Consider the following 14,943-nt stretch of genomic DNA (forward strand, 5'->3'; position numbering starts at 1 on the left):
CACTTATAGAAACAACATACCCCCTAATATTGAAAATATGTAAATCGGGACTCTGCTCTGAAAGGAGTCAAGGCTTTGTCGTGTTAAGGTGCGCTGCCGAGGGCACAGGGGCAAACGCAGAATTTTTAGAGGGGGGTTTCCACACTACACCGCCAGTGTGCGTGACGAGCCTGCATGGGGGCGTGGCTACAATTTTAGACAGTGCTTAGATGCTCTCCAACTCTTCCTATCCCTATAATATACATGGGCAATGCTGCGTGCACTACTGTTAGGTGCATGCAGCTCTCCCTTTTCAAGCAGAGCTGTGTGAAGCGGAGGCAGGGTCCAGCCACCTCAATTATACAGTTCCCTAGGCTGGGAGGGGGGTTTCCATGCAGTAGGAACCCCCCCCCCCCCCCTCGGTTTGCCTATGGGGCAGGCCTAGTATTCTGAATATTTAGACCAGGCCTGTCCAACCTGCGGTCCTCCAGGTGTTGTGAAACTACAAGCCCCAGCATGCTTTGCCGGTAGACAACCAGTTGATAGCTGGAAGGGCATGCTGGGACTTGTAGTTTCACAACACCTGGAGGGCCACAGGTTGGACAGGCCTGCTTTAGACGCTCCCAGCACCATTCCTCTTCACTAAAGTCACCTTTCAATGGTTGAGGGCAACAGAAACATCTTGGTGAGCGGGGACATACCTCCCAACTTCTGCAAATCGGATTTCCCAGCTGAAACCTGCACGGTTTGGAGGTATGGGGACAGTAACCTCAAGGGTGAGGGGTCTGTGATCTCTTTTCCTGCTATCTGTGATATTTTGCGGCCCTTTCTGGCCTTGTGCCTGGACCACAACGATACACATACACTGTGCCGCTAAGTCATACTTACCAACTCCCGGAAACTTGTTTGTTTCCGGGAGAGGGGGCGGGACGAGGCCAATCGCGTCATTTTGGCCCCGCCCCCCGCGAAAGCGTAATTTGCGTCAGGGGGGGCGGGACCAAAATGACGCGATTGACCTCGTCCCGCCCTCCAAAATGGCGTGATTCACAGAGATTCTCACGCGATTCTTGTGAGATTGGGATGCGGGAGAAATGCCAGCTTGCCCGGGAGACTGACCCGAATTTCGGGAGTCTCCCGGACTTTCCGGGAGAGTTGGCATGTATGCACTAAGTTGCGCACACAAGCTTTTGTGTTTCGAACGAATTATCACATCTCAATAATGGGCGTATTTAACAAGCACCGCGTTTTAAACACAATCAGTTTCAATCCTTATCGAGATGAAAGATCGTGACTTTTAATGAAAATTCTACTTTCGGAACAACAGTCGCCAAAAACTGTGGTTCCTGCAAACACTTATCACCTCTATGGTAATTAGATTGATAACTAACACCCTGTAATTTATATTAATAAAATGTTTCTCTTCTTCACAAACAATATTCTCTTTCTATAATATTACAAAGACAGTTTATGCCGGAGAGCAGCAATGACAGCAGAGGGCGGTGACTTGTAATTACTGCTGCAGACCTGTACATTGTGTGAGTGTGACATTAACTCCTATGGAATGATCTAAATGCTGCAAGTCCTGTTTATCCTACATGTCATTGGCTTACAATATATATATATATAAATGCCGCAGCCATTTACCACACAAGCAATTAGCATGACCAATGTATGCGTAAGACTGAAAAGGTGAATTTATTTTTAACATGTGAGCGTTTATTTCTCTGTCCCTTTTTATCCAGGAAATATTTGTCAGAGAGGTTTGGCCGCTTTATTATGAGGGCGCTGCTTTCTACTCTAGCGTCAGCGTAACTTTCTGATAGAGCCACACTTGTGGGGGGAGCAAATGTGAATGAGATTGAGGTGCTGCGTGCTCAGGTAGCGTCCGGACCAAACAGGGACCTGTGAGAATGGCTGGAACGTGACCGCACACGCAGGCCGATACTTGTCATCTTTTGATTGACTTTATCAACGTCTAGTAATGACATTGTGACCGGATGGGCTCCTTATCTTTTCTCATCCATCTGTTGTCTTATCGATTTGTTTTGGGGTTCCTTTTTAACGTTAGCAACCTGCCGTAATGACCTCTCCGACTGGTGTTACTCAGCCACCTGGCACTCATCATCTGCGAGCACCAGCTGTACATCAGTTGGAGGATTGTTCCTGCCTCTACCCAGCTCTTCCCCCGACACCTAGAACCTCTTATTTCTGGATGATGCTCCTGCAGAACCTCTTTGCTGGTGACTGTGGCTGGTTACTTCTGACCGCTAACTCAGGATCAGGACTGCTGCTTAGCAAGCAGAACATTGATTAGAATGGAATGTCAAGTGTTAACCGTTTTCTGTAAATCACGGGATTACAGCAGGTAATAGGCTTGGTGAAGTATCATGTAAGCACTATGGTGTTTATTGCTCACAAGTAGCTCTCACAAGAGCTGTTACACATCAATAAGTGGCACCCAGATAGAATACAAGAATGTACGCACACAAAAGAGCAACAAGTGCTCTCTACATAGAACTAAAACAAGTCTCTAACCCTGACAGAAATTCGAAAAAGCTCTTAAACTACTGCATGAAATCCTAGCGGATGTTTTAGCAGGGCGGCTTTCAACAGTAATAAACATTTCCTTATTATTTCTAACACACACCCACACTGACACACAGGTGTGTACATTCAACCAAAGGTATGCAGTGGGCAAGGCCATACCATCCCCTTACCTGGCCGCAGGCTGGATGCTCATTAACACATGATTTGCTGTGTCAGCTTTATACAAACAGCATCCTACATCAGTAATAAGTACCTTGATATATGTTGTGCGTTTAAAAGGGATATACACCAGACATGCTGTGCAAAATAAAGTGATACAATAAGTTATTTCTTTACATTTACGTGTGGGGGAAGGTGGATCCAGCCACAGCCATTACCACTTTTGATTGGCTCAATCATAACCATTGCCATTATTTTGGGACTACACACTCTCAGGAATATGGTTTAATTTGTCCTCATTTTTAATAAGGAAATTTGAAAGGTATGCCCTTACCCTATGTGCAATGTGCTCCCTCACCACCAGTAGTGATCCTTAAGAAAAGCACCAGGTCACGCACCCTAAGAGTAAGACTCCAGCTTTATAGAGCAGCAGATAACACTCTTTGCTACCTCCATCTTATCCCCTTGTGTGTAGTCATGTGATTTACAGAACTATAATATTTACATAATGTTGCTGGTTAAGATAACAGTATAGGGAATTATTGTAGCTATTATGCCCTAATAAACCATTGTAACCTCAAAAATAGTCTTTTTTTTTAAAAAAAAAAATATTTTTTTTTATCCTAAATCCTGGAAATGGGCAGCACTGTGGCACCGTGGTTGGCAAAATCTGCCTCACAGCATTGGGGTCATGAGTTTGATACCAACATGAGCCCTATGAGCAAACCTCATGGGTGGACTTGAAAATATAACGTCACATTTCACTGCCACTAGGTCACGTCCCCAACCTACTGTGTTGTAAGAAGATTATCACCCATCAGTAAGACTGACAGGAGGGATCCAGGAAGAGACAAAAGAATTATGGGAAGGAGAAAATAAACTCTAGTAGCTCTGTTGAATGAGGAGCTCTACAAGCAGATGTACGGAGACCATTCTAGTAACTAGGTAAAGTCATGTAACAAGTATATTTTTATACAATTATACCTTAATATTTGCATTACATCAGCACAAGGAAAAATAAAACAATTTAGGTTAGAATTTCTTTAAGACAGTTTCAGTAAGCACCTTTTAGTGTTCTAGCTGTTGTGAAACTACAACTACCAGAGTCTGGTGTATAATCATTACAGGAGCTGTGGTTCATACATTGCTATTTTACCAAAGGCTCATCCCATGCTGGAGAAGGTCTGCAGTTACTGAAAGTGTAGACGGTCTTCCTGTGACTGACGCATGCTCCAACTGCATGAAGAGCCCTCGGCATCATTCGGAAAGGTAAACGTTGACTCATCCAATGACAGCTGGGGACCGGGATTATCTAATTCTACCCCCAACTATCCACACTGACAGTTTTTATCCGGCTCCTTCGCCACCACGATGGGCTGAGAGTCCATGACAAAGCTGTTTCGCGGACCCTGCTTGTGGAAGTGGAGGGTATTCCGTGCAATAAGTTCTTTGGCCATCAGGAGGAAAACTTCATCAATGTTGCAAGACTCTTTTGCCGAGGTCTCTAAGACCGCCAGCAGACTGTGCTTCTCTGCCAACGTGCAGGCCTCTTCAAACAGGATCTGTCGCTTCTCCACCAGGTCGGACTTGGTGCCTGTACAACATAAAAAGTAGAGCAAATAGGTTACAGCTGTGGGAAGATTAGTTATACACTCAATGCATTGACATCAGTCTGACCTATATCATCTGGTTGTGCAACAGAGAAATATTTCCTGGATAAAATAGGTCAGGCTGATGTCTCTGACAACCCAACATTGCCATCATTTATGAGGCACCACAGATTCCGTAGCACAGGACAATTCCATAGCGAAGGACAGTATCGTATACAGTCATGGCCAAAAGTTTTGAGAATGACACAAATATTATTTTTCACAAAGTCTGCTGCTTCAGTTTTTATCATGGCAATTTGTATATATTCCAGAATGTCATGAAGAGTGATCAGATGAATTACAATTAATTTCAAAGTCCCTCTTTGCCATGACAATGAACTTTATCCCAAAAACAAAATTTCCACTGCATTTCAGCCCTGCCACAAGGGACCAGCTGACATCAGGCCAGTGATTTTCTCGTTAACATATGTGAAAGTGTGAGGACAAGGCTGGAGATCACTGTATCATGCTAATTGAGTTATAATAACAGATTGGAAGCTTTAAAAGGAGGGTGGTGGTGCTTGAAACCACTGTTTCTTCCTCTGTTAACCATGGTTATCTGCAAGGAAATATGTGCAGTCAACATTGCATTGCACAAAAAGGGCTTCACAGGCAAGGGATATTGCAGCTAATAAGACTGCACCTAAATAAACCATTTAACGGATCATCAAGAACTTCAAGGAGAGAGGTTCAATAGTTATGAAGAAGGCTTCAGAGCGCCCAAGAACATCCAAAAAGGTCTAAAATCACTGAAGCAGCAAACTTTGTGAAAACCAATACTTGTGTCATTCTCAAAACTTTTGGCCATGACTGTACATAGCCATCCTTCAGACTCAACACTATACAAGTAAAGATATTTCTTTTTCTTTCTTTCTGGATTGGAACAATTTGACCGCTTACTTCAAATCAAACAAAACATACTATTTCTGTCTTTTACATAACTACTGTATATGTACGCCCCATCATTCTCCCAAACATAGAACAGGTTTTCTTTCCTATAAACACCTGATATATTACCAGCAGGCCCGGCGCTCCCATTAGGGAAGGTTAGGCACTTGCCTAGGGCGCCGGGCTCTGGAGGGCGCCACAGAATAATAAAAGACTTTAAAACTGTGCGGCGACCGCTAACCATACCTGTCACGGCCGCCGTACAGCATCAGATGCACGGGGAGGGGGGGGAAGAGGCTATTTTGTCACCACCGCCGCCTCTCTGCTCCGTCTCCTCCCCTCCACTTACTAGTGTCAGTGAGTGGAGGGGAGGAGACGGAGCAGAGAGGCGGCGGTGGTGAGACAAGGTAAGGAGAGGAGGGAGGAGGGAGGCGATTTTTTCAGGGGGGGGGCGCCGCTTTTTTAAAAATGCCTAGGGCGCCGTGGACCCTAGCACTGGCCCTGATTACCAGCTCTCTCACAAGGACTTTGCACCCTACAGGGAAATCTGGAGTAGTCCCTTTAAACTTTGTGAAGATCTAGAAAACATGTGAAATCCTCCCTAACCCAAAATTATGAGAGGTCTACTTCCTTTACCCCTTCCCTCCTTCAACCTGAAGTTTTACCTTTAAGTTTAATCTTCTACTCATTATTGTGTCTCGGATATCCTGTTTGTATTACTACCATAGTAGCCCAATCTGCCGGAACGTCCAGGAGACTCCGGAATTTTGGAGAGTCCTCCCACGCTCCCGAGAGAACAGGGCACACTCCCACATCCCGCTAATGAAGTGAGGAGGGGGCTTGATGGTGACATATGAAGCTAACTGTATAATCACGGCCCCACCGCCCAATGGCACTATTCCGGCTTCGCACGGCAAATCACGTCACCACACCCCTCGCAGTTGCATCTCCCCTCTGGGAATTAAAAAGGACTAAAAACAATAGGCAGGTATGTTACTACATAGTAATATCTGGTACTGATATTTATCGTTAATAATACTATAATATTCTGTTTTTTGAAATCTGCCTCTAAGCTACCGGTCATTAAATATATGTGAGTTTAATTCATATGAAATATTATGCTGTAAAACCGGAACATGTCTCACAATATGGTTTAACACGTGATTGTAAATTCTCAGTTTTCCTTTGTAAGCTTCTCGTGAACTACTTGTATTGTATTTAACTTGATTCCATTTAATAATAAACTTATAAAAAAAAAAATCATTGTGTGCTGTGTAGTTTTATTGGAACCTGGGATTACTCTCTGTGTGTCTGTGTGTGTATGTTAGGGAATTTATACTGTAAGCTCCAATAGGGCAGGGACTGATGTGAGTGAGTTCTCTGTACAGCGCTGCGGAATCAGTGGCGCTATATAAATAAATGGTGATGATGATGATTAAAATGTCCAGATTCCAAGTAATCCCATTGGATTTAACCAATACTTGTCAGGACCGACGCTGTAGATTACCGACCAGGTGATGATCACTGCAAATCAATACCCGACCTACCAATTAGCATCAACATCAAGTTGGCCGCTCCATATTTTTCCACTTCATGGATCCAGTGAGGGACGGAGTCAAACGTATGGCGACGAGTAATGTCGTAGGCGATGATGGCGCCGTGTGCGCTGCGGTAATAGCTCTGTGTGATTGTGCGAAACCTCTCCTGTCCAGCCGTGTCCCAAACTTGTACCTGCCAGAAAGTTTATGTTAATGAGATATTGTTACTAACTTAAAACCTAGATCTCTAACTGGTGTGGAACTACAGGTCCCAGCATGCCCAAACCAGACCTATTTGCCTTTGCTTCAGTAAAACCCACTTTACAGAAATTCTTATGTTATATTAAATGTCTTCGGGGTAGACTGATCAAACCTTCTAAAAAGGAAAATGTGGAGGTGTTGCCCATAGCAACCAATCACATTCCAGCTTTCATTTCCTATAATGTACTAAATAAATGTTAGCTAGAATCTGATTGGTTGCTATGGGCAGGTTTTAGATTGTTTGATAAATCTATCTCTTCGTTACTATACGTACAAAGGTCACCACATTCCTGGCTGCTGTGACATCTACCAAATGTTTTTTTGCCAATGTAGGGCTTTGACATCAAAGGGATTTATGATAAAGTATCACATCTTCCTTAGCAAGCCACCTGTCTTTTTAAGTAATATTATAGACAACAATATATAACATTTTTTTGTCACAAAAAAATAGCTTATTTAAAAATAATTTTTATTTCACAGTCTCTATATTTTAACTCCAGTCTTTGTTTTTCTGTACCAAGTTGTCCTACTAAATCCAAAATTGCCAGGAGTCTCTAACTGATCAGCAGTCTAAGTATATCTTGCTTAGAGAAGGATTCCATCCAAAACTAGAAATATGTATTTGAGTGGAGTGCAATGAGATAATAAAAACACGGAATTGTAGTAACCGTGGAGACGTCCATTGTCTCCGGCGAAGCCTGCATGGTTTTAATGTTTCCATGGTTTAAACCGACGCCCCTCCCATATGAAAATTCTGTCTGCAAGAGCGGTAAGCCACATTTAATCAACGAAAGGCACTTGTCTGTGATAACATAAAAGCATGCGCTATAACAGGAAGGAGCTGGGGGCCCGCAGGTGAAGGCTCAGAGGGAGGCATGTGGCCCTAGGGGCTCCTGTTGGCCATTATTGATTTATCTAGTCTTTACTTCAACCACCTCCCTCCCCCTCCTTGTATGCCATGTGCTCCAGTGTTTGGTTAAGCTCAGCTGTGCTCAGGAAGAGGGTAGGGGCAGAGTTCTCAGTCAGTGGGGGCCACCGGGAATTACCCCCGTGGGCCACCGGGAATTACCCCCGTGGGCCAGTCCCACACCGTTAATGATAAGTTAATGGAAAAGAGCAAATCTCGCAGGCTTTTTACCTTTACTTTTTTGCCGTCAATATTCAGGGACCTCACAGTAAAATCCACCCCGATAGTGTTCTGATGTTTGTCACTGAAGATCCCGGACTGGAACCGATGCACCACACAGGTCTTCCCTACATTTGAGTCCCCAATCAGAATTATTTTAAACAGAAAATCAAAAGGGTCATCCTCTGGCAATCCGGACATATTCTATATCACCGAGGGGCAATGTTCTGAGAATCTCCGCCGGGAATGTACACGGAAGTGTGGATCAGGAGGCGCCGGGCATAACGCGACTCTGGGATCAGACAGAAATTGCGTTAAAACAAATAAGTGATCCGTGTTTTTTTAAAGAACGGCTGCATTTACATGACCAATGGTTACACAGAAGCGGGTGAACAGAGAGAACAATCTGGGTGCTGAGCCCCTCCTCATATTGATGCAATAGAGCGTATTGTTAATTAAGCTGGGCACACGTGGAAAGTCATTGTCGCCAATTTAGTTATTTGGAATTACAGGACAAACCGTCACCCCCAATATCTGTGCTGCCACAATCACTAACCATACCTACACATGGAATTTTTCAGTTATATTGGGAGGTGGGGTAACGTGAGCTCCCCCAATTTATTTTAATTTGGTTAACACTTCTGCCTCTCAGCACTGGGGTCATGAGTCCTGACCATGGCCTTATCTGTGTGGAGTTTGTATGTTCTTCCCATGTTTGCGTGGGTTTCCTCCGGGTGCTCTGGTTTCCTCCCACACCAAAAATATACTAGTAGGTTAATTGGCTGCTATCAAATTGACCCTAGTCTGTGTGTGTGTGTGTGTGTGTGTGTGTGTGTGTCTGTGTGTGTGTGTGTGTGTGTGTGTGTGTCTGTGTGTGTGTGTCTGTGTCTGTGTCTGTGTTTGTGTGTAAGGGAATTTAGATTGTAAGCTCCAATGGGGCAGGGACTGATGTGAGTGAGTTCTCTGTACAGCGCTGCAGAATTAGTGGCGCTATATAAATAGCCGATGATGATGATGATGATGACTGCCACAATCTGGGTGTGTGCGAAGCCACTGGTAGATTCCCGGATCTGTGTCGTGTTTGTCAATATATGTGACCCGCTAAATAGCCACCTGGCTGTGTGTGACCGACGTAAATTAATTTCCTTGTGACCTTTTAGCAGGGCTGCAAGCAAGAGATGCGTTCTTTTGCTAATAGGAACACACTGACCTATAATCTTGTGCCATTAAGGACGTCATAGTCAGGGGTGGACAAAATAATAATAAAAAAAAATAATAATCTTTTCTCATGAAAACGTCCTTACAAAACTACACTGTATTAAATGTATTCTGCCCTTTGTGTCCTAGGTAGAAGTAGATGAAAGGGAGGACATACAATATGCACATCAAACACTGGCTGGTCATGAAAGTGTAGCATTGTATAAGGAGAAAATGCTGCGATACTCTCTATCCCCGGTGACTGACAAAGAAACCAGTATGAATAGGGCTCTGTAAAATATTAAACACCTTTACTTACTGCCTCAAATTCAAAAGGTTTATTTAACAACAACCATCGCTGATACAAAGTAGCCAGTTTAAAACTCCCATTCATACATAACAATATAAAACATCAGACAGCACCTAGTTAGCGGGTCAGCCACTTAAAGGTTAACCGTCATCAAGAAGTGTTACAGGCAATAAACATTCATCCTATTGATTTATTAGGAACTGGTGACCTCACTGAGGCACGAGGCATGAGGCACTCGTAAAGGGTTAAAACCTTGCAATCTAGTTCCACATCTGTCAGTCAATTAATGTAAGTATTTTTTTTACTTGGCAATATTTAAAAATAGTGTAATAAGTTAAAAGTCAACATTGACAGATATTATAAAAAGTATCACCTCTTGGCAGAACCTGATGTTTTGTTCTATTCTTTTGTATTAAACCAGGAAAATGTTACCTGCAACCGACTCTCCCAGGAGGAGTACAGTTCAAATGCACACACAGTATGTTAGTAGCATGCGCAGCACACACAGTATGTTAGTAGCATGATCAGCACACAAAGTATGTTAGTAACATGCCCAGCACACACAGTATGTTAGTAGCATGCTCGGCACACACAGTATGTTAGTAGCATGCCCGGCACACACAGTATGTTAGTAACATGCCCAGCACACACAGTATGTTAGTAGCATGCTCAGCACACACAGTATGTTAGTAGCATGCTCAGCACACACAGTATGTTAGTAGCATGCTCAGCACACACAGTATGTTAGTAGCATGATCAGCACACACAGTATGTTAGTAGCATGCCCAGCACACATAGTATGTTAGTAGCATGCCAAGCACACATAGTATGTTAGTAGCATGCCCAGCACACACTGTATATTAGTAGCATGTTTAGCACACACAGTATGTTAGTAACATGCCCAACACACATAGTATGTTAGTAGCATGCTCAGCACACACAGTATGTTAGTAGCATGCTCAGCACACACAGTATGTTAGTAGCATGATCAGCACACACAGTATGTTAGTAGCATGCCCGCCACACATAGTATGTTAGTAGCATGCCCGGCACACATAGTATGTTAGTAGCATGCCCAGCACACATAGTATGTTAGTAGCATGCCCGGCACACACTGTATGTTAGTAGCATGCCCGGCACACATAGTATGTTAGTAGCATGCCCGGCACACACAGTATGTTAGTAGCATGCCCGGCACACATAGTATGTTAGTAGCATGCCCAGCACACACTGTATGTTAGTAGCATGCCCAGCACACACTGTATGTTAGTAGCATGCCCAGCACACACTGTATGTTAGTAGCATGCCCAGCACACACTGTATGTTAGTAGCATGCCCAGCACACATAGTATGTTAGGAGCATGCCCGGCACACATAGTATGTTAGTAGCATGCCCGGCACACATAGTATGTTAGTAGCATGCCCAGCACACACAGTATGTTAGTAGCATGCTCAGCACACACAGTATGTTAGTAGCATGATCAGCACACACAGTATGTTAGTAGCATGCTCAGCACACACAGTATGTTAGTAACATGCCCAGCACACATAGTATGTTAGTAGCATGCCCAGCACACATAGTATGTTAGTAGCATGCCCAGCACACACTGTATATTAGTAGCATGTTTAGCACACACAGTATGTTAGTAACATGCCCAACACACATAGTATGTTAGTAGCATGCTCAGCACACACAGTATGTTAGTAGCATGCTCAGCACACACAGTATGTTAGTAGCATGATCAGCACACACAGTATGTTAGTAGCATGCCCAGCACACACAGTATGTTAGTAGCATGCCCGCCACACATAGTATGTTAGTAGCATGCCCGGCACACATAGTATGTTAGTAGCATGCCCGGCACACATAGTATGTTAGTAGCATGCCCGGCACACACTGTATGTTAGTAGCATGCCCGGCACACATAGTATGTTAGTAGCATGCCCGGCACACACAGTATGTTAGTAGCATGCCCGGCACACATAGTATGTTAGTAGCATGCCCAGCACACACTGTATGTTAGTAGCATGCCCAGCACACACTGTATGTTAGTAGCATGCCCAGCACACACTGTATGTTAGTAGCATGCCCAGCACACATAGTATGTTAGGAGCATGCCCGGCACACATAGTATGTTAGTAGCATGCCCGGCACACATAGTATGTTAGTAGCATGCCCAGCACACACAGTATGTTAGTAGCATGCTCAGCACACACAGTATGTTAGTAGCATGATCAGCACACACAGTATGTTAGTAGCATGCTCAGCACACACAGTATGTTAGTAACATGCCCAGCACACATAGTATGTTAGTAGCATGCCCAGCACACATAGTATGTTAGTAGCATGCCCAGCACACACTGTATATTAGTAGCATGTTTAGCACACACAGTATGTTAGTAACATGCCCAACACACATAGTATGTTAGTAACATGCCCAACACACATAGTATGTTAGTAGCATGCTCAGCACACACAGTATGTTAGTAGCATGCTCAGCACACACAGTATGTTAGTAGCATGATCAGCACACACAGTATGTTAGTAGCATGCCCAGCACACACAGTATGTTAGTAGCATGCCCGCCACACATAGTATGTTAGTAGCATGCCCGGCACACATAGTATGTTAGTAGCATGCCCAGCACACATAGTATGTTAGTAGCATGCCCGGCACACACTGTATGTTAGTAGCATGCCCAGCACACATAGTATGTTAGTAGCATGCCCGGCACACACAGTATGTTAGTAGCATGCCCGGCACACATAGTATGTTAGTAGCATGCCCAGCACACACTGTATGTTAGTAGCATGCCCAGCACACACTGTATGTTAGTAGCATGCCCAGCACACACTGTATGTTAGTAGCATGCCCAGCACACACTGTATGTTAGTAGCATGCCCAGCACACATAGTATGTTAGGAGCATGCCCGGCACACACAATATGTTGGTAGCATGCCCGGCACACATAGTATGAAGGCCTAGCCAACCTGTGGGTGTCTGAAACTGCAAGTCCCAGCCTACTGTGCCAGCTATCAGCTGTCTATCTGCTGGCAAAGCAAGCTGGGGCTTGTAGTTTCACAGCACCTGGAGACCCACAGGTTGGCCAGTCTGCTAATAACATACCAAGCACATATAATTTGCTAACAGTGTACTGAGCAGCCCTCAGCCCCTCCCTGCACGTGTCCCGTTCATCACCAGAACCTCCTACTTGGGTAGAAGGCTGCAGCAGAGCGAGGGGGTGGCAGTGGCTGCGATTAGCATGTTGGCCGGATGATTAGCATGCTAGCTGGGTCTATTAGCATACATATCTGCAAAGCCAAGTGCCAGATGTAACAGATTCTCTGTATATAAAGGATAATATTTCTCGTTAAAGGACATTTCATTTGAGAGAGATCTCAGAATCAGAAAACTTAATTGTGAATGAAAATGCCAGCTAGAAGCCACTACGTCTAAAACACAGATTAATCCAATATGAAGAGCCAACTGTAAAAGCTCATAAATGCATCTGTAAGAAATACAATCACCATAAAGTGCCATGACAAGTATTAAAGGTAATCATTAAGTTTAGAGTCATAAAAAACCCTGGAGACCTTGGAACTCATGCTGTCAGCCACATCAGAATAAAGGTATAATTATAAACCTCACGTCTACCAGCATTAAAGTATCCTTAAACAACCTGTGCTCTACCTGACAAAGACTAGCAGAGTATTCTGGGACTTATAGCTCCACCAAAATTTGGGTAAAAGTTGAAAGGCAGCTGATCAGGATATAAAAAGCCTCTTATAACGTTCACAAACGTACCCTCAAAAGTGTTTAGACCACGAGAAGCGTTGGGACAACTAGTGTGGAGCTACAAGTCCCACCAGAGGCTGGAAGGTCATGCTGGAACTTGTAGTTCAGAGATAAGATGTTTTACATTCGATGTAACCTTGCAGTTTGTTTTTTACATACATGTTTAAAATGTACATCATAGTACCATATTTATCACGTCCTATTCATTCCCAAGTTACCAGAGTGATACAATCACTGTGATTTGTTTTGTTTTTTAATCATACTTTAATATTAATTCAAAGGGGCAGATTCAATTCAGCGCGAGGAGCCGCTAAACACCGCCTGGATGCGCCTATTGCGCTAAGAAATTCTCGCTCATTTTTTAACTTTATGGAACACGAGGAAAAACGAGCGAAAATTTCTGTACAATCTCCAATGCGATGTGACTCCGCGCACTGTTCACCGCGCACCGCATTGAATCTGCCCCACTGAATACGTCTTGAGATACCTGTCAATGTGACTGCATATTGCAATGAGGTTTTGTCTGTAATGGCTAAATGTACCCGTCTCTCAGCACTCTGATCTCTAGCAATGCAAAGATGATTGTACAACAGAATCCTTTTTTTTATTTCATCCCCAGTAGTGTAATTTCATGGCGCACATTACACGCTTGTCTTCATTGATTCACACATTTAAATTCGCTACCCTGGGTCCTCCCAACCTTTCCAGATCTCTTACCTGTGGCCTCGACCGCCAGGAGCTGTTCACCTGTCACACACCATCCTGTGACTGCATCTCACCTGGAGGAACAGACCTGCCTCTGTCTTCTCTAATGGTGCATTCTGGTTGTTGTAGTCCAGGAACTAGGGCAGCAATAAGGAAGTGACTGCACCTGTCTTGGCAGCTGACAAACAACCTTTTAACGCCCTTGAGTGTTCTATAAAACTGCCCAGGCTAAGACAGGCAAACTTCAACGAATTAACCCATCGCAGGAATTGCTGTACATAAGATCTGTTCACATTACAGCATTAACAATAACAAGCTCCTTTGCATTGCAGCAGGCTGACTGTGTTTGGTGTCACAGCTGTGTACAGAGTGATATAATTACCATATGCAGCGAGTACAATGCATCTGTTGTGATTATTATAATAAGATACAGTAATTAGACAGTGACATCGTCTCCCACTCTAGACCGCTCAATTATTGGGCAATTTCACTGGACAAATTTTAATTTTTATGAAATTAAATATATTTGGATTTTTCAGTTGAAAGACTTTCCAAACCTCCCTGAAAATCTTCAGAAATTACACTCTCCCGGAATTTTTAGGAAACTCCAGAATTCCGGGTCGGTCTCCTGAACTCCTGGGAGAGCAGAGCAATCTCCCGCATGCTGCCCACTTCCTAGCGCTGGGGTCACCCATTACTCCCCCTTCTGCTCTCTTCTCAAATAGAAAATATCACCACATTATAATTTTATTCTATATTTGCAAAAAAAAAAATAACACAAATGAATA

The 14,943-nt window shown here is 43.8% G+C and overlaps 1 protein-coding gene across 1 annotated transcript; it reads right to left on the reverse strand.

The window, feature by feature from the left end:
- Positions 1-3,698: 3,698 nt before the first annotated feature.
- Positions 3,699-14,622, reverse strand: RAB19 (RAB19, member RAS oncogene family). The gene is made up of 4 exons (XM_075210380.1): positions 14,168-14,622; positions 8,160-8,439; positions 6,770-6,953; positions 3,699-4,279 (listed from the first exon to the last, which is right to left on the reverse strand). Exons 2-4 carry the CDS (start codon positions 8,346-8,348, stop codon positions 4,014-4,016), a joined length of 639 nt encoding a protein of 212 aa, XP_075066481.1. The 5' UTR covers positions 8,349-8,439; positions 14,168-14,622; the 3' UTR covers positions 3,699-4,013.
- Between the last annotated feature and the right edge of the window lie 321 nt (positions 14,623-14,943).

This window comes from Mixophyes fleayi, chromosome 4 (genome assembly GCF_038048845.1).
Source record: "Mixophyes fleayi isolate aMixFle1 chromosome 4, aMixFle1.hap1, whole genome shotgun sequence".
NCBI classification, from domain to species: domain Eukaryota; kingdom Metazoa; phylum Chordata; class Amphibia; order Anura; family Limnodynastidae; genus Mixophyes; species Mixophyes fleayi.